Here is a 20,745-nt window from a genome sequence, read left to right on the forward strand (position 1 = left end):
TTTCATAGTTAACGGAAAAATTATAATGCTTTATGGCAAATTTGGTTAAAGTAGGTTCTCCTACTGGTACTTTTTTAAAATGGGACGTTTCAAACAGAAATAAATGCAATATTAAGGAAAATCTCGAACAAGAAAATCAATCTTGGAGATACTGATGCAAGAAGAATACAATTTAAAACGAACCGTACACTTGACTTGCCATACAACTACCTAGCACGATGTACTCTTTTTTCCTTGTTCATTTTTAAAAATCACAATACAATGTATAAAGCCGTATATTTTATATTACATGAATAACAAATACAAATCGCTCGATCATTACTTTCATTAAGATGCAGACAGCAAGGTTGTATCAGTCCTACTCCCTATCACTGCTTGTTCTGCCCCAACTTCATCACAAGCATGCAATATAGTGCATACATCATTCGTTTCTAAGAATTTCTCCACGTTGACAAGAACAATAGGCGCATATTCAAATACCAATCTTTTACACTGCACAAGGACATACATTAAACCAAACTAATGAGCATTTCATAGAAAAAAAAATGTTTGCACTATGCTATTCTTGATCACAATTAAAGACTGAAACAGGCCATCAGATTGAAGCATCGCTAACTAAGAATTAAATGAATGGTGCTCACCTTTTTGACATCATTTTTGATTGAGTTACATGCCTTCAGGAGCACCTCGACTACTTCCAACTGAAACAAAAAATAAATAAATCGATGATAGAGCCTGTGTTTCATGAAACAAAATATAAAATTTACTTTTAAAAGATATGAGTACCACAATCAAACAATAAACACAGATGCAGAGAAAAAAAATATTCAGCTTGATATACATAATTGCAAATAATTACATTCTGGATGTATGCTGGATGACTATTATTCATGGTCCTTAAATCATTTGATTGAGGGCGTGATAACTTTAAGGAATGTCTCAATATTTCTTCAAAGTTCTTTTTCTAATTGTCCTGCATGGACTTGACATAGCTCTCATAGCAACCATGTCAGTATTAACAAAATATGCACGACAAACACACTCAATGTCCCGCATTTGTATTTTGTTTTGCAATTTTTTCAGTGACAACTTTTTAATGAACTTATTCTCTTCGAATAATTCAATCAACCATAGTCTTACTATTACAAGATAGCTCACTCAATCGATGTGACCAACAGGCAGTATTCCTGTGAGAAACTTACGCAAAAACCTAAACAATCCAACCATAAGACTAACATGTATGCCCTTTAAAATAATAGGGTCACGAGGGCAGAGTTAACAGTTACAAAACAAAGTTTGAATCAATAGTTTGCAAGACCAATGATCATGATGATTATGCTTATCAGCTGAAGGAACAAAAGTTACCTCCGTGTCGGGATCTTTCAACTTCAATAAGGCTTCAATTACCATGTTATGACACACATCACATTTATTATTCTTAGAGAGATACTGGGGAAAGGAAATCGCTACTTCACAAACACCAAACTTTTGGCAGAAAGCAGCAGGTTCTATTGAGGAGACCTCAATAAAAAATAGAGGGGCATAATAGTCCACCAAAGCTATGCACTGCAAGAAATAAAAAATAACGACAGGAAGTGTTCGTTCGGAATAAGGTAACAGAATGAGAACAACTAAACAAACAAAATCTAGTCTTAAAAAAATAGTTGTCGCTGAAATTTTACCAGTACTTCTGAAAAAGTTTAATGTTTTTACATTATATCTTTTCTTTCTTTCTTTTTTAACCATTTTTACCCAAACAATAACCAACAGAGCTTAACTACGTCAATTAAAATATAATTGTCTTTCATCATACCAATATGATATGAAATTCCTAAAAATAGACCTCTCAAATAAAAAAAAATCATAAAAATAGCAGATATTAAATAGGATGGCGGCCATATTTTCATATGGGTAGCACTATATATTCATGGGTCATATCCGTGATTATAGGAATTCTGTAAGAAACAAATTGGAAAAGTTCCATTCGATAATTTTAAGCTTAAAAAAACGTATCTCTTAATACCTGTTTACTGAATGTCGGTATTCGAGCGCAGATTTTGTGAAGGATGTCAATGATCTCGGTTTGGGTTTTGTTCTCAGAGAGATAACAAACAGCGTCTGTAGAATATTCTTCACACAATGAACACAAGGTTTCGTTCTTCATAACTTCTTTCATATGTTGAGCTTCTCTCCCTGAAAGCTTGTTATGTGACTGCTGGACTGCAGACAGAAGGTCGGAATTAGTATTCACTGCAAGTATTTGTTGTTCAAAGTCATGACATTACATCATTTTATTTTATTCAAAAAAGACTGACTGACACAAGAAACTAAATAAATTCTCTCCTGAAATTTGACAAATACCAAGTTTATTCATACCCAGAAAGGTCAAAGAGTGTTATGTGAAGGAAGGATTGCTGGTGATTCTAGGCAGCAATTTAACTTTCCCAAGGATGGTGTGCTAACGTGGTACATTACAAGGGAACTCAATGACGTTGAAACACAAAATACACTGGTAAAGCATATTATATGTCTAATGGCGAGAGATTATCAACATATACTTCTACTGCAACAACTTTCAGCCGGGTTTTTCCAACATTACATGTTCAGAAAATTCCACCAGCAAATAGGTCGTGATAATTAGCTAGAGTATGCTTAAAATCAAAGAAAGTAAAGAGGGAAAAAAGTGGGCTCGAATGGGAACTCAAGAAGAAAGACCTCAATGATTTGTGTATTTGAAGAAACTAAGATGGAATGTTTGCTAGTCAACCTATACCATATATGCCTTAATTATTTGCCGGAATTTTGGTTGAGCTGAGGTAGACTGCCACTAAGTGTATCTGAGGCAATGACCACGCCTTTCAGCAAAGTACTAATTCTAACTTCCCTACCACAAACCATCATCAATAAGTTGTTACTTCATTGTTTTCCAGCAGTTGAAGCAAGAACAGCGTTTTCAAATTTACAAACCTGAAACCATTTCATTGAAGACAGCAGAAGTCAGATCTCTAGCATTACAGCACCAGACGCTGTTGACTGTGAATAAAAATAAGAGCACCCTAACATCCATGCTGCAACAAGTGAATTTGTCAGCCAAAAATATAGGAACTTTAAAAGCAAGTTACAAGATAATACCCCCTTGCAAGTTGCAACAATTCCAAAACACTTGCCAAATAATAGCTAAAATACCCAATGAACCCTGTATCCAGAATCAAAACATTCGACGAAAGCAAGAAAAATGGAGCATAAAGAAAGATAGTTACCTACAGGAAGATAATTGCAGTGAAAGGGTTGATACTTTCTGGATAATTGTATTGTTTAGTACAGCTAACAACAACGATAAGATTTTCTCTTACTTTCGTATTGACCGATTATCCTAATTCTTCTCGACGAATTAATGAATTAAAAATCGCAGAACATAATCAAAATAGGATTCGATCAATTCGGTATTGACCAACTCGGATAATCCCATTATGCTAAAAAATGGCGAAGATGCCCAAAATCAAGGCAACAGGCAAAAAATCCAATATTAAGACAAACTAATCTCAAATCGTGTCAAATTTCCAACACAAAATTACAGCACGAACGTGAAAGGAAGTCAATCCTAACTGGAAATTGAAAAATCAAAGAATTTTGACCTGATCTTGGTTATGAAGATGAATTTCAGGTCCGCGAGAAAAGAGCCCATTCTGTCTTCCAAATCAACGATTACTTTGTCATACGTGTAATTAACACTCCTCCAACAACTACCGTGGACCACTCGTATTTCGACACGTGTTGGCATGGTTCTTTCTTTCTTTGGTTCAATAAAAGAAAATTAAAAAAGAAGTGCAAATTTAAAAAGGAAAAATTTACGGTAAAAAAAAACTTTTTAAATGTACAAAATATATTAAATTATATTTTATAAAAAAAAACTCCACTCAATTGTATTTTTTTTTTAATAAATTGAGAGACATGTTTATAGGATTTTTTTGAAATAATCCAAAAATAAATACATCGTTATATACATCATTATACATTTATTTTCAATATTTACAACTCTTATTTTCAACATTCACTAATTTCAACTCTTATTTTTAACACAACTTATATTTAGGGGGTGTATTGGTTATAGACTTTTAATGACTTTTATGGAGTTTAAAAGTTTAGAGGTATTCAAACTAGACTTTTATATACTCCATAAAAGTTTAGTGATATTCAATGTAAACTTTGTAGAATTTTAAAAAGTCACGTGGTATTCAAACTTGACTTTTAAAAACTCTACAAAAGTCTATAGGTATTCAAAATGTCAATAGACTTTTAATAACTCTATGAATTCTATTAAGTACAAGAATTATAGCCTAATGTACAACAATAAAATGTCAACAAAAGTCTTTGATTCAACCTAAAGATTTGGATGTACATTTAATTGAGAAATCTCCCAAATTCAATACAAACTTTCATTCTTTTCTCATCTATTTATTTTTCCTTTTATTTGTACTTTTTTAAAAAAATAATTAAAATTTAATTTTTTATTAATTATTATATAACATTTTATTTTTAATTATTTTCTTTAATTTTAGTTAATCTATATATTATATTATTGTATAAGCAAAATTCATACCGATACTATACCAAAATTTTCGGTATACCGAACCAAAAAAACCTTATATTTTAAAAAAAATTATAATTTATTGTTTTAAAATATTATATATTTTAATTTTTTTTATATTTTTCCGATATTTCGGTATATACCAAAATTTTCAAATTGGATATCGTTACCGTACCGAAAAATTCGGTATTGTTACCGTACCGTATCGAAATCTTCGGTATACTTAAAATTCGATAAATTCAATATTTTTTTGTTATGGTAATCTCGGTATACTGAAAATTCGATATTTTTTCCCACCCCTAACAGGGCTTGTATTGGCATGTGCTATATTACACAATTTTCTTTGAAAGAAGTGTCAATTTGATGAATTTCAAATTGAACTAGATAATGAAGCTCAATTGTCTTCATCAGCACAAGTTTATGAAGGTGACGACTTTGATCAGTTATTTAATACTCAAAACAACAACGAGCAAATGCTAATGCATGGAGGGATGTCATAGCCAATGGAATGTAGAACGATGTTGATCAAATTGTCAGTAATGATTATATTTTTTTTATAAAAGATTACTCATTATTTTGAGTGTTCTTTTAATAAAATTTTATTATGAACTTATAAAAATATTATTCATTAATATGTTAAATTGACATAAAGAATTGAAATTTTGATTTCAATAAATTGGATAGTTCATTTGTCGTTTTTCACAAATTAAATTGATTTAACTTTTAAGCAGGTCAAATTCATTTAAATTCATAAATAAAAATAATAATTAAAAATTGAAGAGGTTATCTATGCCCAATAATTATTTTTTAAAAAATTAATAAAAAATAAATCACAATTATAAACTACAAAATTCACATAATTCTATGAAAAAGTTTACAAAAGTCTACAAAAATCTTGAAAAAAAATCTATAAGAGTCTATGAAATTTGTTTTACAATTCTATGAGATTTCATAAAAGTCAATAAAAATCTATCAACTCCACAAAAATCCATCATTTTAAAAAAAGTCATTAAAAATATTTGAAAGTATAGAATGAATACACCCCCTAATTAACAAATCTGAAGCCAATACTTGATATGAAAAAACATTTTCCACTTTTGTCATTGAATTACAACTTACCATTTTTACGAGATTTTGATTTGATTGACAACATTTTGTGGAGTATTTTCTCTTAACTCGGAGTTTTTAACATTTGAGATACCCAAAAATTCACTTTTTGTAATTGAATTGCAACTTGTCATTTTTACGAGATTTTGATTTGATTGACAACATTTCATGAAAATTTTCTATCTTAACTCGGAGTTTATATTATTTGACATACCCAAAAATTATTGGGACATTAGATATGTGAAAGTTGACTATATATATATATATAGTATGTATGTATGTATATCTATATTTGGTGGGTTGTTATTGATGGATCGATCTTAAAGCATATTCAATTGTGAAATGAAGTTGAAATACATATTGATAACAATGTTGACAACTTCATCACTCTCGTGAACTACAAAATGTCGAGGGGAAAAATAAAGAAAATCGTGGAGATTACTTGTTTTTTGTATTAAATTTTGTGACGATATTTGTTAGCAAAGTATACGAATTACCAACCGAAAAGTTAAAATGGACTTGGACTACCCATTCAATGGGACGAAAAGATGGATACGTGGCCGGCTGTGTGTTCTTTTGAGTAGTTGCTAATTAGTGTGATTAAGTTTTTTTGTGAGACGAATTTTTATTTGTGCGACGGGTCAATCCTACCGATGTTCACAATAAAAAATAATACTCTTAGCATAAAAGTAATATTTTTTCATGGATGACCCAAATAAGAGACTCGTCTCACAAAATATGATCAGTGAAACCATCTCACACAAGTTTTTGCCTCAGAGACTGGTGCAGTTAGTTTTTTTTATATAAAAAAGAGTATGTATTTTGTGAGACTATCTGTGAGACGGGTCAACCCTACCGATATTCACAATAAAAAATAATACCCTTAACATAAAAAGTAATACTTTTTCATAAATGACTCAATAAGATATCCGTCTTACAAAATATGATATGTGAGACCGTCTCATAGAAGTTTTTACCTTAGTGACATGTGTAATTAGTTATTTTTTTATATATATAAAAAGAATGTGTCTCTTGTGATACGGTCTCACGAATCTTTATCTGTGAGACATGTCAACCCTACTGATATTCACAAAAAAAGTAATACTCGTAGTATAAAAAGTAATACTTTTGAATGGATAACTCAATAAGAGATCTGTATCATAAAATACGACTCGTTTGATAAAAAAGTAACAAATTTATTTGTTATTAATTTTTTTAAAAATTTTTATTTCCAATAAATCTATAAATATGACACATAAGAAGGCAAATAATTATATATATATATATATATCTTAAAATATATATAATGGCCACTATATAATATTTATGGAAATAAATAGATAAACTGAAATATAATTTAGAAAACGAGACGTAAATAACATATGTAATTAAATTCAATCTATGTTCTCGAGACACAATTTTGACATAATATATAAGAACTACTTAAATTTGAGATTCACTTTGACACAACACAAGACAAAAAAAATATAAAATAGTGAAACTCGAGTTTTAACTGAACTATAAAAAATATGAAATTTTCAAAATATTGATTGAAACATTCGTTCACTATTTGTATACCTATTGTAAAAAGTATGAATAATCAAAATAAACTATATCAAAAAATATAACAATGTATCATAATTCAACTTTTCAAAATGTCGAAGCTTAAGCTTCACGGATATATGAGCAAAATTGCAACTAGAATGAACAAAAGCAAAAATGACATTTATCAACTAACCAATCGAATGCAAAATGGATGACATTGTTATGATAAAAAAAATATCTTATTAAATGGTCTTACGAATTTATTTATGTAAGACGAGTTAATCCGATTTATACTTAAAAAAAAATATTATTTTTAACATAAAAATTAATGTTTTTTTTAGAAAGTATGTCCAAATTAATTGTTTTTTTTTATTTTGCTTACATTTTATACGTCCCACTCCGAGTGTATAAAATAGGGAGTTAATATAGTAAAAAAGTAGAGCAAAATAACGAGGGAATAATCAAGTCTCACAAACAACACTTTACAGTTCCGTGAATTTTGCTCAATAGCCGCACTTCACCTTTCTTCACTGCTCTGTATAATACATGTATATTTACGCCTCCATCGGCTTCTCAGCTGCGGCCGCCGCCGCCGATACTCGCTCTGCCGAAGTTTAGGGTCATACAGAGCTGGATTGTCTATTCTTCCCTCTTTTTATGTCCTTACGCGGCTCTTTTACAGGTTTCGTCGATTAATCGTCTCCACTTCTCAAATATCCGCCTTTCTGTATCTATCTCCTTATTTTCATTCCTCCCTCATAATTGGAACTGAAGGAGTCCAAAGTTTTTGGTCTTCTCCGATCAATTGCGGAGATTAGGGTTTTTTCATGAGGCGGCCGGCAAAATCAGTTCGACTAGGGCGGGGCTGAAAAAACGTGGGAAATTGGTTGAAATTTTATGGCATTGGGGGATTTGATGGCTGCATCTCGATTTTCTCAATCTTCAGCGGCGGTCTCTAACCACTTGGAGGAGTTCTCCTCAAATGATAACCACGTGGACGAGGATGGCGAGAGAAGTGTTTATAGTAGCCTTAGCGTTGATAATAATAGCAATAATGCTGGGGATTTCAGCGAGACATCCAGTAGTAGCTACGTAGCTATGACCACCACCACCAGCATGGCGTACTTGCCGCAGACTTTGGTGTTGTGTGAGTTCAGGCATGATGGCTTCGAGGAGTGCGTGCCTTCAGGCCCGTCGGATGGTGGGCTGGTCTCGAAATGGCGGCCCAAGGATCGAGTAAGCTCCCGGATTTTCTCTCTTTGTTTTTGTTTGCTGATTTATGTATATTTTTCTTTCCTGTTTACACTATTGCACTGATATTGTGAATCCACGCTGTATGTCTAAATACATGCATTAGATTTTATCTTGTGTGGCGGTGCTATAATATGTAAACTCGCCGAGTTGAAATGACGACGATAGCTTGTCAAGCTATGGTGGTGTCTGTCTCCGCGCTCCATGCTTAGTGTGTGTAAGTATTATGTTAAAAAGGTGATCGTTAGCCAATAGTGTTGGTTGCTTTGATAATACCCAAAATTTTTAATATGATACTTTCTGGTGCTCACATGACAAATGATTTTGATTTGCATAGTATAGATATCTCAATCAATGTGGCATTGATGTCTGTTGCTCATGAGGGCATTAGTGCTCCAAATTGTAGCTGTTGATGGGAATATTCATGTAACACCCTAAATTCGTCAATTGTCCCCACTGTACCAATACGAATTTTGTTAACGTGTTTGTGTCTTCAATTACACGTATCTTAGTAAATTTTCCATGGGTAACCCATCCAGAATTACCTTAGGTTAAGCACGCTTAACTTTGTAGTTCTTATGTGATGGGCTCTCGAAAAGAAGATGCACCTAGTACCTATCAAATCTTTAAGCGCTCCTCAACTGCACAGTTCTATACCTGAACAGTTTTGTAATCTCTCTCATTCTGGTTTGAGATCGGATAATTCATGTTTTCTTCGTCTAGAAGCCTGCTAGGAAACCTTCATTGTCCTAGCAACCTCTTGACACCGGCGATCACCCTCCGCCCTCTTCGGCTCCGGGCGTCACATTTTTCCTCCATAAATGCTTCTGTAAATGTAACTATTCTTTCAAACAAGCTATACAGAGTTCTTAGAGCTTCTTTTAAGGCTGTAGGAATCAGAGTGTAAGCATTGTTTGTAATTTTGTGGGACAAATATGAAATTAGCTAGCTTAATGTTATTAAGCTATGCTTGGAAATCTGGTATTCATTTTGTCGTCGAGCCCTTAAAACGTTTCTTCTCATCACCGAGTTTCGGTTTTTTGGATACATGCTGTACTTTACTGTGGAGATGGAATCGACAGGAGTTAAGGGGTTGAATATAACCAGTGTGCATTTTTTTTAAAACACGGGGCATTGACTCTCACTTTGTTGTGGGTGTGCCATAAATGTTCACGGCTCAATACAACACCTACAAAATGTGATGGGTTTGATGGAATTGAAAATTTTACCCCTCTTTGTTGTCACCTCCTCTTGCATACATCCGTTTCTATGGAATAGGTATACTTGACCCCTGCCTCTCTTCCAATCCTTTCCATCTTTGGCTTTTCTGAAGCCTTTCTACTAAGTTCACCCTAGCTATGTTTTTTTTATTCCTTTCGGGATCGGCACTGAACTTTAACATTTTCTTTTGTTGAAATCGGATGTAATGAATGTTTTCTGGTGCTAGAATTCGATTGTCGCAGTATCATAAGTGGTATTTCTGTCACAAGCTGATTGACGTGGGTTTGAACCTTGAGGTGTACTGCATGTGTTCAGATTATCTGTGTGTATTTTCTTTGTGTGTAGAATTTCAGATCGCACGTGGTATTTTCGTTGAACGGGTCTGTTGATCCTGGATCTTTTCCAATATAATGCCTTCTTGGAATATCTATGCAACTGTATTCTTTAGTTGATTTGAATATGGTTTAATTTTCAAAATTCATATCCGTGTTGTCTCTAAAATCATCATTGCAGATGAAGACTGGTTGTGTTGCTCTAGTTCTGTGTTTAAACATTAGCGTTGATCCACCCGATGTAATAAAGATATCTCCTTGTGCGCGTATGGAATGCTGGATCGGTACATTCATCTTCCTTAACTAGTTTTGTTATCACTTTACTTCATGAATTTGATATGCTTGACTGTACTATTAATTTATTCCGTTGTGTCTGGAACTGTCTTAACTTTTGTACGAAGTTAGTGGTGGCATGGTAGTTTTTCAGAGAGGTTATTCACAGACTATGCCTTTTCTTCCCGCTCTAGATTTTTAACAGCATCACCACCTTCCAAGTCATGTGCATGCCTTGGCGCTAGCTTTGTGACTTAGAAATTGTCGATTTAGTGTTTCTTTTATGAACTTCATTGGTGTCCTTGAAGGGAACTGCTTTGCTCTTAAATGTTAAAGCAGGAGTTGCTATATAGATCTATTGCTTTAGGCTATTCTAAAGGGTGTCAAGTGTTTTGACTTGTGGCCTGTTCCGTTTTGGGAAGTTGTAGTTGGGAGGGAAAAACATAAATGATTGTTGGAATGGGAGGGAAAAGGATAAATGATTAATTAAGGAAACCTAGATCATCTTGTGGTATGATAGTGGAAGTTTTTACGAAGATGGCATGATTCTTATGGCCATATTTTATTTCCATGCGGAAAGGTTATTATGTTTTTTTTGGTTAACATGCATTTGATTTAAATCACAATTGGTTCATAAGTTATAATTGATTATACGAGTTAACGTCTGCTGTCACCATTTATTTGTAGACCCTTTCACTATGGCCCCTCAGAAGGCACTTGAAACAATAGGCAGAACCTTAAACCAACAATATGAGCGGTGGCAACCGAAGGTATGAAAGTATTTCTCTTTTCTTAATTTGGCGATTTATCATTTATTATGCTGTTATTCTGATATAGTATTGTAGTATTATTAGTTTATAAAAATGAACGAAGAGAGAGAGAGATCATGTATTTGATATTGATACTCATGCTAGAGTGATTGAATTTATGTTAATTTGTCGATGCTTGGGCAGGCTCGTTACAAAATTTCATTGGATCCCACTGTTGATGAAATCAAGAAACTATGCACTACATGTCGCAAATATGCAAAATCTGAGAGAGTTCTTTTTCACTATAATGGTCACGGTGTTCCGAAGCCTACTCCTAATGGTGAAATTTGGCTGTTTAATAAGGTCCATTTGCTGAGACTACATCTTTTATGCCCTCAGTGCATTAATCCTGTGCTTGAAAAATGTTATGCGAAGTGGTTTGGCTGTTTTTGCTCGACCATGTAGTGTAAGTTAAGACACATCACCCAAATATATTGGGATTTTTCATCAAAGAGGTGATGTTGCTAATTACATGGTCTAGCAAAAACTGATACACCCAGTTTGACTGAAAAATTTCCTCTCCCCTGTTCTTATTTGCCATTCCTGCAGAGTTATACTCAGTACATCCCTTTGCCAATCAGTGACCTGGATTCCTGGTTGAAGACACCCTCAATTTATGTTTTTGATTGTTCTGCTGCTGGGATGATTGTTAGTTCCTTCATTGAGGTACTCGACAATATACATGACCTAAAATAAAACAGCGATGTGTGTTTATTTTGCTTTACAACTTATCTTTAAAATTATCTTTTTTATTACAGCTCCAGGAATACAACACTTCAAGTTCAGGATCTTCCACGAGGGATTGTATTTTGCTTGCCGCATGTGAAGCTCATGAGACACTTCCTCAGAGTGTTGAATTTCCTGCTGACATATTTACTGCTTGCCTCACAACCCCAATAAAAATGGCATTAAGATGGTGACTCATGGCTCATTATTGTCTGTCCCATTATTGTTATTTGATTGTTTGAGTGCTGCTATCAACTGCTCGTAATTTCATGGAGGGGATGAATATCAACAAACTTCTTCCTATGATTCTCAGCATCCTTTTCTTAAGTAGTCCATACGTCCAATTCACATCATAGCTGCACCAAAATTTGTTTAGCTTTAAATGCTACGTATATTATTCTTTTCTAAAGTTCAACCCTAAAAAGTGAACACTCCTTGTAAAAGTACAGACTGTTAACTGTCAGTTTTAAATTATTGTGCACATTTATCTGCATGTAGCCAATATAATATTGCTGCTCACAAGCTCTGAGTCTGAATCTCTAGGTGTTTGTCTGTGTCTTGGATAACTGTCATCATCCTTCTTTAAATTTTCAAGTTTGCTTAGTCTTCTGGTCAACATCGCGGGTTCGCTTCTCAGTTAGCCGCATAATTTCTGTCTTTCTGCTCATTTGCTATATGATTTCTCCTTATTTTTGGTTGCTTTCAATAAAAGTTTTTCTGAACATGTTTGACTGTTTGGTGCTGATGACTTGGCAACTTTTGCATGTTGACAATTATATGTCGTTTTCTGTTGTTTCTTTTTAATGTTTCTTAAATTCATCTCATGATATGAACGCTATGCATCATATGTGCTCCGGCAATTTCACTTTATTTTGGTGACGTGACATTTATAATGTGGACTTTTCTTTTCTTTTCTTTTCCTTTTTGTGGGGGTTGGGGGGGGGGGGTGGGGGGGGGGGGGTTATTGTTCTTCTCTCTCTGGTTTCTTTCTGCTTTTATCTATTGTTTAATAATTGTTGATTCTTGATTTCAGGTTTTGCACCCGCTCATTGCTTCACGAGTCATTTGATTATTCTTTAATTGATAAAATTCCTGGTCGCCAAACTGACCGGAAGACCCTACTTGGTGAGTTGAACTGGATATTCACAGCTGTGACTGACACTATAGCCTGGAATGTACTTCCACGTGGTAATGATATATATATAATTTCATGGTATCTTAACCCTAGTTTTTTTTCTTTAGCATGCATTTGGTAAATACTAAATGCCAGTGGATACTGGATTCTGCAGAATTGTTCCAGAAATTGTTCAGACAGGATCTTTTAGTTGCCAGCATGTTCCGGAATTTTTTACTTGCAGAAAGGATTATGCGCTCTGCTAATTGTTCTCCAATTTCGTTCCCGGTTTTGCCACCAACTCATCAACATCATATGTGGTAATTGCAACAGTCTTCATTGTACATTTAGCTACTCCTTTCTTGGACCAAGAATCAAGTTCATCTGTTTCTTATTTTTTTTACTTCTGCGTGTTTAGGGATGCTTGGGACATGGCTGCTGAAATATGCCTTTCTCAGCTTCCAGCTTTAGTTGAGGACCCTAATGCAGAGTTTCAGGTCTTAACAGTTGATTTGTTTTCTGTATGCATTGTATGTTATGTTTATGCCAGGTGGTAATTGAAAATATGAGCACGTCTGCTTGGAAGTTTTTGTTTAATGACAAAAGAATATGCCACCCTTACACAATATTTTGGTTGCTGTTCTCTCCAGCCCAGTCCATTTTTTACAGAGCAGTTGACTGCTTTTGAGGTCTGGCTTGATCATGGATCAGAATATAAAAAGCCACCTGAACAGTTACCAATTGTTCTTCAGGTGGGGCTTACTCTATGTTCCTAGTCAATTATTTCTCAACCTCTGATGAATTTCTGGATGTAACTCATGTCAAGAGTTTCATTTCTTTTTTTGATGCTAGAGATTGTTGGTACTGGATGAGTTTATGCTGTATTAAACAAGTTCACTGACTAATACATTTGAACAATTTTGACAATATTATTAGTATTGGTGGTGCATTTTAATGGAGGAAGATTATTCTTCAAGGAAATGGTTGAAAATAACTACTTGTGACTTGAGGCCCAAGTTGATGAGCCAGTCTCTGTGAAATATGCCTTCTGAAGAACCTAAAGTAACCACATTTTGTGGTCTTTCTTGGCTTACAGTTAAACTCCGCCGTTTAATAATTTTTTGCCAACGAAATTCACTGATTCTTTTCTGTTGCTTCTTTCAATCATTGCCATTCTTATTTGATGCTTTATTTTGTTAAGTTTTGAAAACCTGTTGACTTTTATTTTATTTGTTTATTTATAATTCCTCAGGTTTTACTTAGCCAATGTCATAGATTTCGGGCATTGGTTCTTCTTGGTAGATTTTTGGACATGGGGCCTTGGGCTGTGGATCTGGTATTTCTTACTGGCTTTGTGGTTGATTATTATGTTAACTAGTAACTGGTATGCCTACCTTGGAACAATTACATTTTTGCCTACCTTGGAATAATTACATCTTTGCCTACCTACCTCTTTCAGGCATTATCTGTGGGAATATTTCCTTATGTGTTAAAGCTTCTGGCGACAACCACCCCGGAACTACGTCAAATTCTTGTGTTCATTTGGACAAAGATTCTTGCACTCGATAAGGTGCCATATGCCCGTATCTCTTTTCCTTTTCTTCTCTCTCTCTCTCTCTCTCTCTCTCTCTCTCTCTCTCTCTCTCTCGATATTTGATTCAAAACTTTTGTAAACTATCGGGATTCATCCCTCATGCTTACGACAACACTGACCAAAAGTAAATTTAGATGATGAGTTTTTTTGTAATAGCGGACTCCAGCAATGACCATAATAGTTTCAACTAAACTACTTTTGGAATTGGGCTGAAATCAAACACAATTCTTAGACTTGCCATTTCTATTTGATTTGTCCATGTTTAGGGTAACATTATGTTGAAAGAACACTCGCAATACGTAGGGATATCCAGGCTTACTATCTTTTTGTTTATGTACTTCACTTTTATCGGAATTCAAGGATGCTGAACTATTGCGGTAACTTCCTGTCTCTATAGTCTTGTCAGGTTGATCTGGTGAAGGATGGTGGGCATACATATTTCATTAAGTTTCTTGACAGCGTGGAAGCTTATCCAGAGCAACGAGCGATGGCTGCATTTGTTTTGGCTGTCATTGCAGATGGTCACAGGCGGGGTCAGGAAGTATGCATTGAAGCTGGTCTCATACATGTCTGTCTAAAAAATCTTCAAAGCTCCTCACCAAATGAGGCACAAACTGAACCTCTATTTCTTCAATGGATATGTTTGTGCCTTGGTAAGTTGTGGGAAGATTTTTTGGAGGCTCAAATGATAGGTTTGCAGGCCGATGCTCTTGCTGTTGTTGAACCTCTACTTTCAGAGCCGCAACCTGAGGTTTTTACTTTCTTAACTGTATGGTTTATTTGCATGCATGTCATAAAATTTCTGATGCGTCAAGCCATAAAAAAAATGTGCACTTTCCAATGCTTAGTGTGATGAGCATATTTTAAATGTGAAATTACATTTATTTAGGTTCGGGCAGCAGCAGTTTTTTCTCTGGGAACTTTACTTGATTTTGGATTTGATGCATCAAGAGATGGTCTTGAAGATGAAGATTGTGATGATGATGAAAAAATTAAGGCCGAAGCCGGTATTGTTAAGAGCCTGTTGAGTGTTGCTTCTGATGGAAGCCCACTGGTACGAGCTGAAGTTGCTGTGGGTATGTACATTTTGAATGCTTGTGCTAACCTGTGAATTTTCCCCATTAAAAATTTCTTCAAATTCTTGGTCATTAAATCCTTTTCAGTAACTTTTATCTAAATCATCAGAAAATTGCATTAGATTATTGTTTTGAACTGTGGTGAATTTTTTTTCCCTGTAAACAGCTCTGGCTCGTTTCTCCTTTGGTCACAACAGACATATTAAGTCAGTTGCTGCTGCTTATTGGAAGCCCCAATCCAACTCTGTGCTCACAACTCTACCTTCTTTCGCAATCAATGGTTCTGGTAGTGGATACACAACTCTGGTTCATTACATGGCACATGGAAGCAGAGTTCCAACGCCAGTTGGTCCTTTATTGCGGGTTGGAAATGATAGTCAGGCGGTGACTCGCGATGGGAGAGTGTCCTCCAGTAGCCCTCTCGCTACCTCTGGAATAATGCATGGATCTCCACTTTCCGATGATTCTTCACAGCATTCTGATTCTGGTGCCTTAAATGACTTTGTTAGCAATGGAGTTGTTAACCATTCAAGGCGAAGGCCACTAGATAATTCATTATATTCTCAATGTGTATTAGCTATGTGTACTCTAGCGAAGGATCCATCACCGCGTGTTGCCAGTCTTGGGAGAAGAGTATTATCCATTATTGGCATTGAACAAGTGGTGACAAAATCGGTTAAAACTACTGGTGGAAGTGCTCATCCCAATGAATTATCTACAGCTGCAAGCACTAGTCTTTCTGGACTGGCTCGTTCCTCATCTTGGTTTGAACTGAACGGTGGTAAGATGATTATTCTTGGTGGTTTGTGGCGTGATAGTTGGAATTTGGTTTGTTACATCTTTAAATCTTGCTGTTTAAAGCCTAGTATATTGCTGCCTTTATGTGTGCTGGAATTGTCTTTAATTTTTTTTTTCTGTTTCCTCTGCAATTGAGCCCTTGTCCTCTCATTGGAGCAATTTATTTTTTAACTATTTTACTAATTTCGCGTAGGAGGCCGTCTGCCATTGACATTTAGAACCCCTCCAGTTAGTCCTCCCAGACCAAGCTACATGACAGGAATACGGAGAGTCAGCTCCTTGGATTTTAGGCCACATCTAATGAATCCTCCAGACTCAGGACTTGCTGATTCACTATTAGGTTCTTCTGGACTATCTGGAGCTTCTGAACGTAGTTTTCTTCCACAATCGACGATTTATAATTGGAGCTGTGGTCACTTTTCAAAGCCACTTCTTACTCCAGTGGATGATAGCGAAGATATAGTTGCTAGAAGAGAAAAAAACGAGAAGCAAGCGCTAGACCACATTGTGAAATGTCAACACTCTGGTTGGTATATTCAACTGATGGGTGTTGTCCCTTATCTTCTCTCTCATGCTTCTCATTTTGACAAACAACTTCATGATTTGAACTATACCATGTTTTTCAGCTGTGAGTAAACTGCATAATCAAATTGCTGGTTGGGATACCAAATTTATGACTGGCACCAAGACTGCGCTGTTACAGCCCTTCTCTCCTGTTGTAATTGCTTCAGATGAAAATGAAAAGATTAGGTGGGTAAAATTGGTGCACGCTGGCACTATATGTATCGCTAATTGATTGGATGTGTCATTGAATTATTGTCAACCTATCAGTTTTGTGGTGCAAATGCTTTTGTTGTCTAGAATATGTTTTTGGAAAGGCTGATCATATAGGAATTTTTGTAACCGTACTTTTGTAATGGAGGGGTTTTCTTTTTGTAGCTGTTTGTTAGGTTTGGAGTTCGTGTATCCTCCTAGCTGACTTTTTAACCGTACATCATTGTTTCATTATTGGGCCGTCTCTTCTAATTAGTGTGAGGTCAACATGGGGGAACATGGGGTCAAAAGCATTTTGTATAAACTATTGTTATTATCTTGGTGAAGTAGTGTTGATTAAACATAAAGATGAAGCTAAGTTTGACTTTCTTCATCAGGAAAATACAGCATATTAAGAAGCATGTGCATGAACCTAAGCAGAGGTACAAGAGAGAGGTTTTTATGTTTTCTTGAGCACTACATTACTTATCAATTTTAGGGGATGTAGATTGGAATGAAGTATGGATGGCAATGTGAGTTATTTGTCGAGATGTGCAAGATAATTTTTTCTTTGCATATGTTTGTTTATGGGCACTGTGATCGTAAAAGTGCTCGTCCTATGAGGAATCGAGCAGACTATATCGGTGCTTAACCTTCCTCATGGTCAATCAACTTTCAATGGACTTGCCTTCTATCTTTCGTGATTTTTTAACTTAATGTGAACACATCGTACAGATACAGAGAGGCAATTCTGGCATGATTCCTTTTTTAGAAATATTTTTGTTCCTTTGTTTCTGGTGATTTGGTCAGTTATTCAGTTTGCTCTGTTATGTTGTCAGTGTGATTCATTTGTTTGCTTCACATTTGACACTGCTTTCTTGGCATGTAATCTGCTAGGGTATGGAATTATGAGGAAGCTACTCTACTTAACAGTTTCAATAACCATGATTATCCTGATAAAGGCGTTTCGAAGCTCTGTCTTGTAAATGAGCTTGATGAGAACTTGCTCCTTGTAGCATCAAGTAAATTTCTTTCTCGAGTTTGGTCAACACATTACTTGTATCTGTTAATAACTGTTAAAATTGATCTGTACCCTGCTTGATTGAATTAGATGATGGAAACGTCCGGATTTGGAAAAATTTCACTTCGAAAGGGGAGCAGAAATTAGTTACTGCATTTGCTTCAATTCACGGTCACAAACCTGGTGTACGTGCTGTGAATGCTGTTGTGGATTGGCAGCAGCAGTCAGGATATCTTGTAGGTTCTACAGCTTACTATGGTTTATGCGATATTTTGTATGCATTTATTTAATACCCAAGATACACTTGGAAAAATGTGCTACTTGGTATTTTAATCATTTTTTTTTCTCCCACATGCCTTTTTTTGCTGCCTTACTAGTTCGCGTCAGGTGAAATTTCATCTATCGCAGCGTGGGATCTGGATAAAGAGCAGCTCGTCAGCACTATTCCTTTGACATCTGATTCGAGCATCTCAGCATTGGTGGGTTTTAATTTGAAATTATTCAGATTGGAAAATGGCTAAAATGAGGGATTATATCTTCCAACTTTTTCATCATGTTGCTTTTCAATTTGTCTCCGTTTTTTTATCTGTCTAAGAAACCCTAATGATTTTCAATGGCCATTGTAGTCTTAATGCATTGTTCGATCTCGTATTTGTACTCTATAAGTAATATTTGTGCTGGTTGGTGGTTTTATCATTATTTTTGTTGGAGTTGAAATCTGATCTGTTAAGATGCAAAGCACACACATAAGTTCACGATGCCAGTTTAGTGTGTAGAGGACTTCTCTTCTTCCTCTTGCACAGACAAGTGTCATCATCGCTAATTATTAACTTATCTTAATTTGCTTAATGTGTTGAATAACACTCCTTGCCTTCATGGTTGTTAATTTTGTGTTCTAACCTCTTTTTTCTCTACCTTCTTATCTGCCGATTTGTTTGTGCGTCACATAGGCTGTTTCTCAAGTTCACGGTGGTCAATTTGCTGCTGGTTTTGTGGATGGTTATGTCCGCTTATACGACATCCGTACTCCTGAAATGTAAGAATTTTTTTATTAGTTTGCTTTATCGCCCCAAAGGTCATTTTAAGCTCCATGATGCTTTGTTTCCACTTTTATGTACTTTGATGGGCATCTGACTATAGTTTCAGAAAATGTGCCCTTGTATCCTCTCATGATGAGGTGGTTCTTGCCATGTTTCAGCAAGAAGCTTTTCTGGTCCATGCTTGCAAACCTTTTTAAATGGTGACTGCAACTGCTTAGATTATACTTGGCAGTCTAGCTAAGATTGTGCAATAGTCAACTTGTCAGCCACTCATCATAAAGTTTGTTATTATTATTTTCTAAATGGACAGAGTGACTCCTGATCTATGTTTATTCTTCATGTTTTGGCTGTTTATCCTGCGTTAAAACTATTCTGTCAGTGTATCTTTAACTATCTGCATTTCTCTGTATTTTTGCATGTTTGATTTAGGCTTGTTAGTGAAACCCGACCTCACACCCAACGTGTTGAAAGAGTTGTAGGGATGGGCTTCCAACCTGGACTTGAACCTGCAAAGGTGACTCTTTTTCTCTAATGTGATGGATGGCTTCATAATGTGCTCTGGTCTTACTGTTGTTTCTGCAATGTTCGTGCCCTAGTAACAGCTTTGGAACACACCTAATATGAAATAAGGTCGAGTCTATATAGATGTTTACTACAGCTTTGTCACCATCTTTTTTCTTTTCTTAAACAGCTCGTCAGTGCATCCCAGGCTGGTAATATTCAATTTCTTGACATGAGAGCTGCCAAAAAGACATACCTTACCATTGAAGCTCATCGTGGTTCACTTACAGCATTGGCCGTTCATCGGCATGCACCCCTTATTGCTAGTGGCTCTGCCAAGCAATTTATCAAAATATTCAACTTGAGGGGTAATCAGTTAGGTACCATTAGGTATCACCCCACTTTCATGGCACAGAAGATTGGATCTGTTAACTGCCTTACCTTCCATCCGTATCAAGTTCTACTGGCTGCGGGTGCGGCCGATTCTTGTGTTTCAATATATGCCGATGAGATCTCTCCACCAAGATGAGCACAAAACTATTATGATATCTGAAATCCTTTTGGAGAGTGATGGAGGTTGACAGAATATGATCCTGGAATGAAGGATTTGCAAATCAACCCATCCGTACACAGTTCACGTTTTCTAACAATTAGGTTGCATCAAGTGTGGTGATATAAATCGGTTCGTATTTGAAAGTGAATAATATATTATTTGGCCTCCTCTTTCGGGTTCTCAAAAGTTGGGAAGAATCAACTTGTTCCGTGGAGGCTATGGCAAATAATCTGTTTATAGGTGAAGAAGAAAGATGTAAATATGTCACTTTTTCTTCGGTTCTTTTTAGTGTGTTTTTTTCCTTTTGTGTTGCTTTCTTTCCTCCTTTTCGTACTTTTTTGAACAGATACAGACCTTGTCCAATCTGTACAGTTCTATTAGTATTTATTTTACATTATTCAGTCTGTTGGCACTAAATTTTCGCAGCAAACTAGTGGACGTTA

At 35.4% G+C, this 20,745-nt stretch overlaps 2 protein-coding genes across 8 annotated transcripts; one reads left to right on the top strand and one right to left on the bottom strand.

The window, feature by feature from the left end:
- Positions 1–126: 126 nt before the first annotated feature.
- On the bottom strand, positions 127–3,741 carry LOC142548604 (uncharacterized). 6 transcript variants are annotated; one of them, XM_075657014.1, is made up of 6 exons: positions 3,636–3,741; positions 2,968–3,068; positions 2,024–2,193; positions 1,366–1,566; positions 642–701; positions 127–492 (listed from the first exon to the last, which is right to left on the bottom strand). In XM_075657014.1, exons 1-6 carry the CDS (start codon positions 3,683–3,685, stop codon positions 328–330), a joined length of 747 nt encoding a protein of 248 aa, XP_075513129.1. In that variant the 5' UTR covers positions 3,686–3,741; the 3' UTR covers positions 127–327. The 6 variants fall into 6 exon arrangements, with proteins under 6 accessions (XP_075513129.1, XP_075513126.1, XP_075513127.1 ...); XM_075657011.1 differs by having other exon boundaries at positions 2,024–2,250; XM_075657012.1 differs by having other exon boundaries at positions 2,024–2,220; positions 3,636–3,740.
- A 3,943-nt stretch (positions 3,742–7,684) lies between these two features.
- On the top strand, positions 7,685–20,708 carry LOC142548605 (regulatory-associated protein of TOR 1-like). Of its 2 annotated transcripts, none has more exons than XM_075657017.1 (23): positions 7,685–8,476; positions 10,226–10,328; positions 11,005–11,087; positions 11,271–11,429; positions 11,676–11,792; positions 11,885–12,042; positions 12,886–13,040; positions 13,142–13,286; positions 13,385–13,463; positions 13,617–13,718; positions 14,219–14,302; positions 14,426–14,536; positions 14,958–15,311; positions 15,450–15,636; positions 15,803–16,417; positions 16,628–16,960; positions 17,061–17,184; positions 18,085–18,209; positions 18,299–18,444; positions 18,586–18,687; positions 19,159–19,244; positions 19,678–19,762; positions 19,940–20,708. In XM_075657017.1, the coding sequence occupies exons 1-23, from the start codon at positions 8,138–8,140 to the stop codon at positions 20,276–20,278; spliced, it is 4,131 nt and encodes a 1,376-aa protein (XP_075513132.1). In that variant the 5' UTR covers positions 7,685–8,137; the 3' UTR covers positions 20,279–20,708. The 2 variants fall into 2 exon arrangements, with proteins under 2 accessions (XP_075513132.1, XP_075513133.1); XM_075657018.1 differs by having other exon boundaries at positions 16,631–16,960.
- The last annotated feature ends 37 nt before the right edge of the window (positions 20,709–20,745 follow it).

The sequence above is a fragment of the Primulina tabacum genome, chromosome 6 (assembly GCF_025594145.1).
Source record: "Primulina tabacum isolate GXHZ01 chromosome 6, ASM2559414v2, whole genome shotgun sequence".
Lineage (NCBI taxonomy): Eukaryota > Viridiplantae > Streptophyta > Magnoliopsida > Lamiales > Gesneriaceae > Primulina > Primulina tabacum.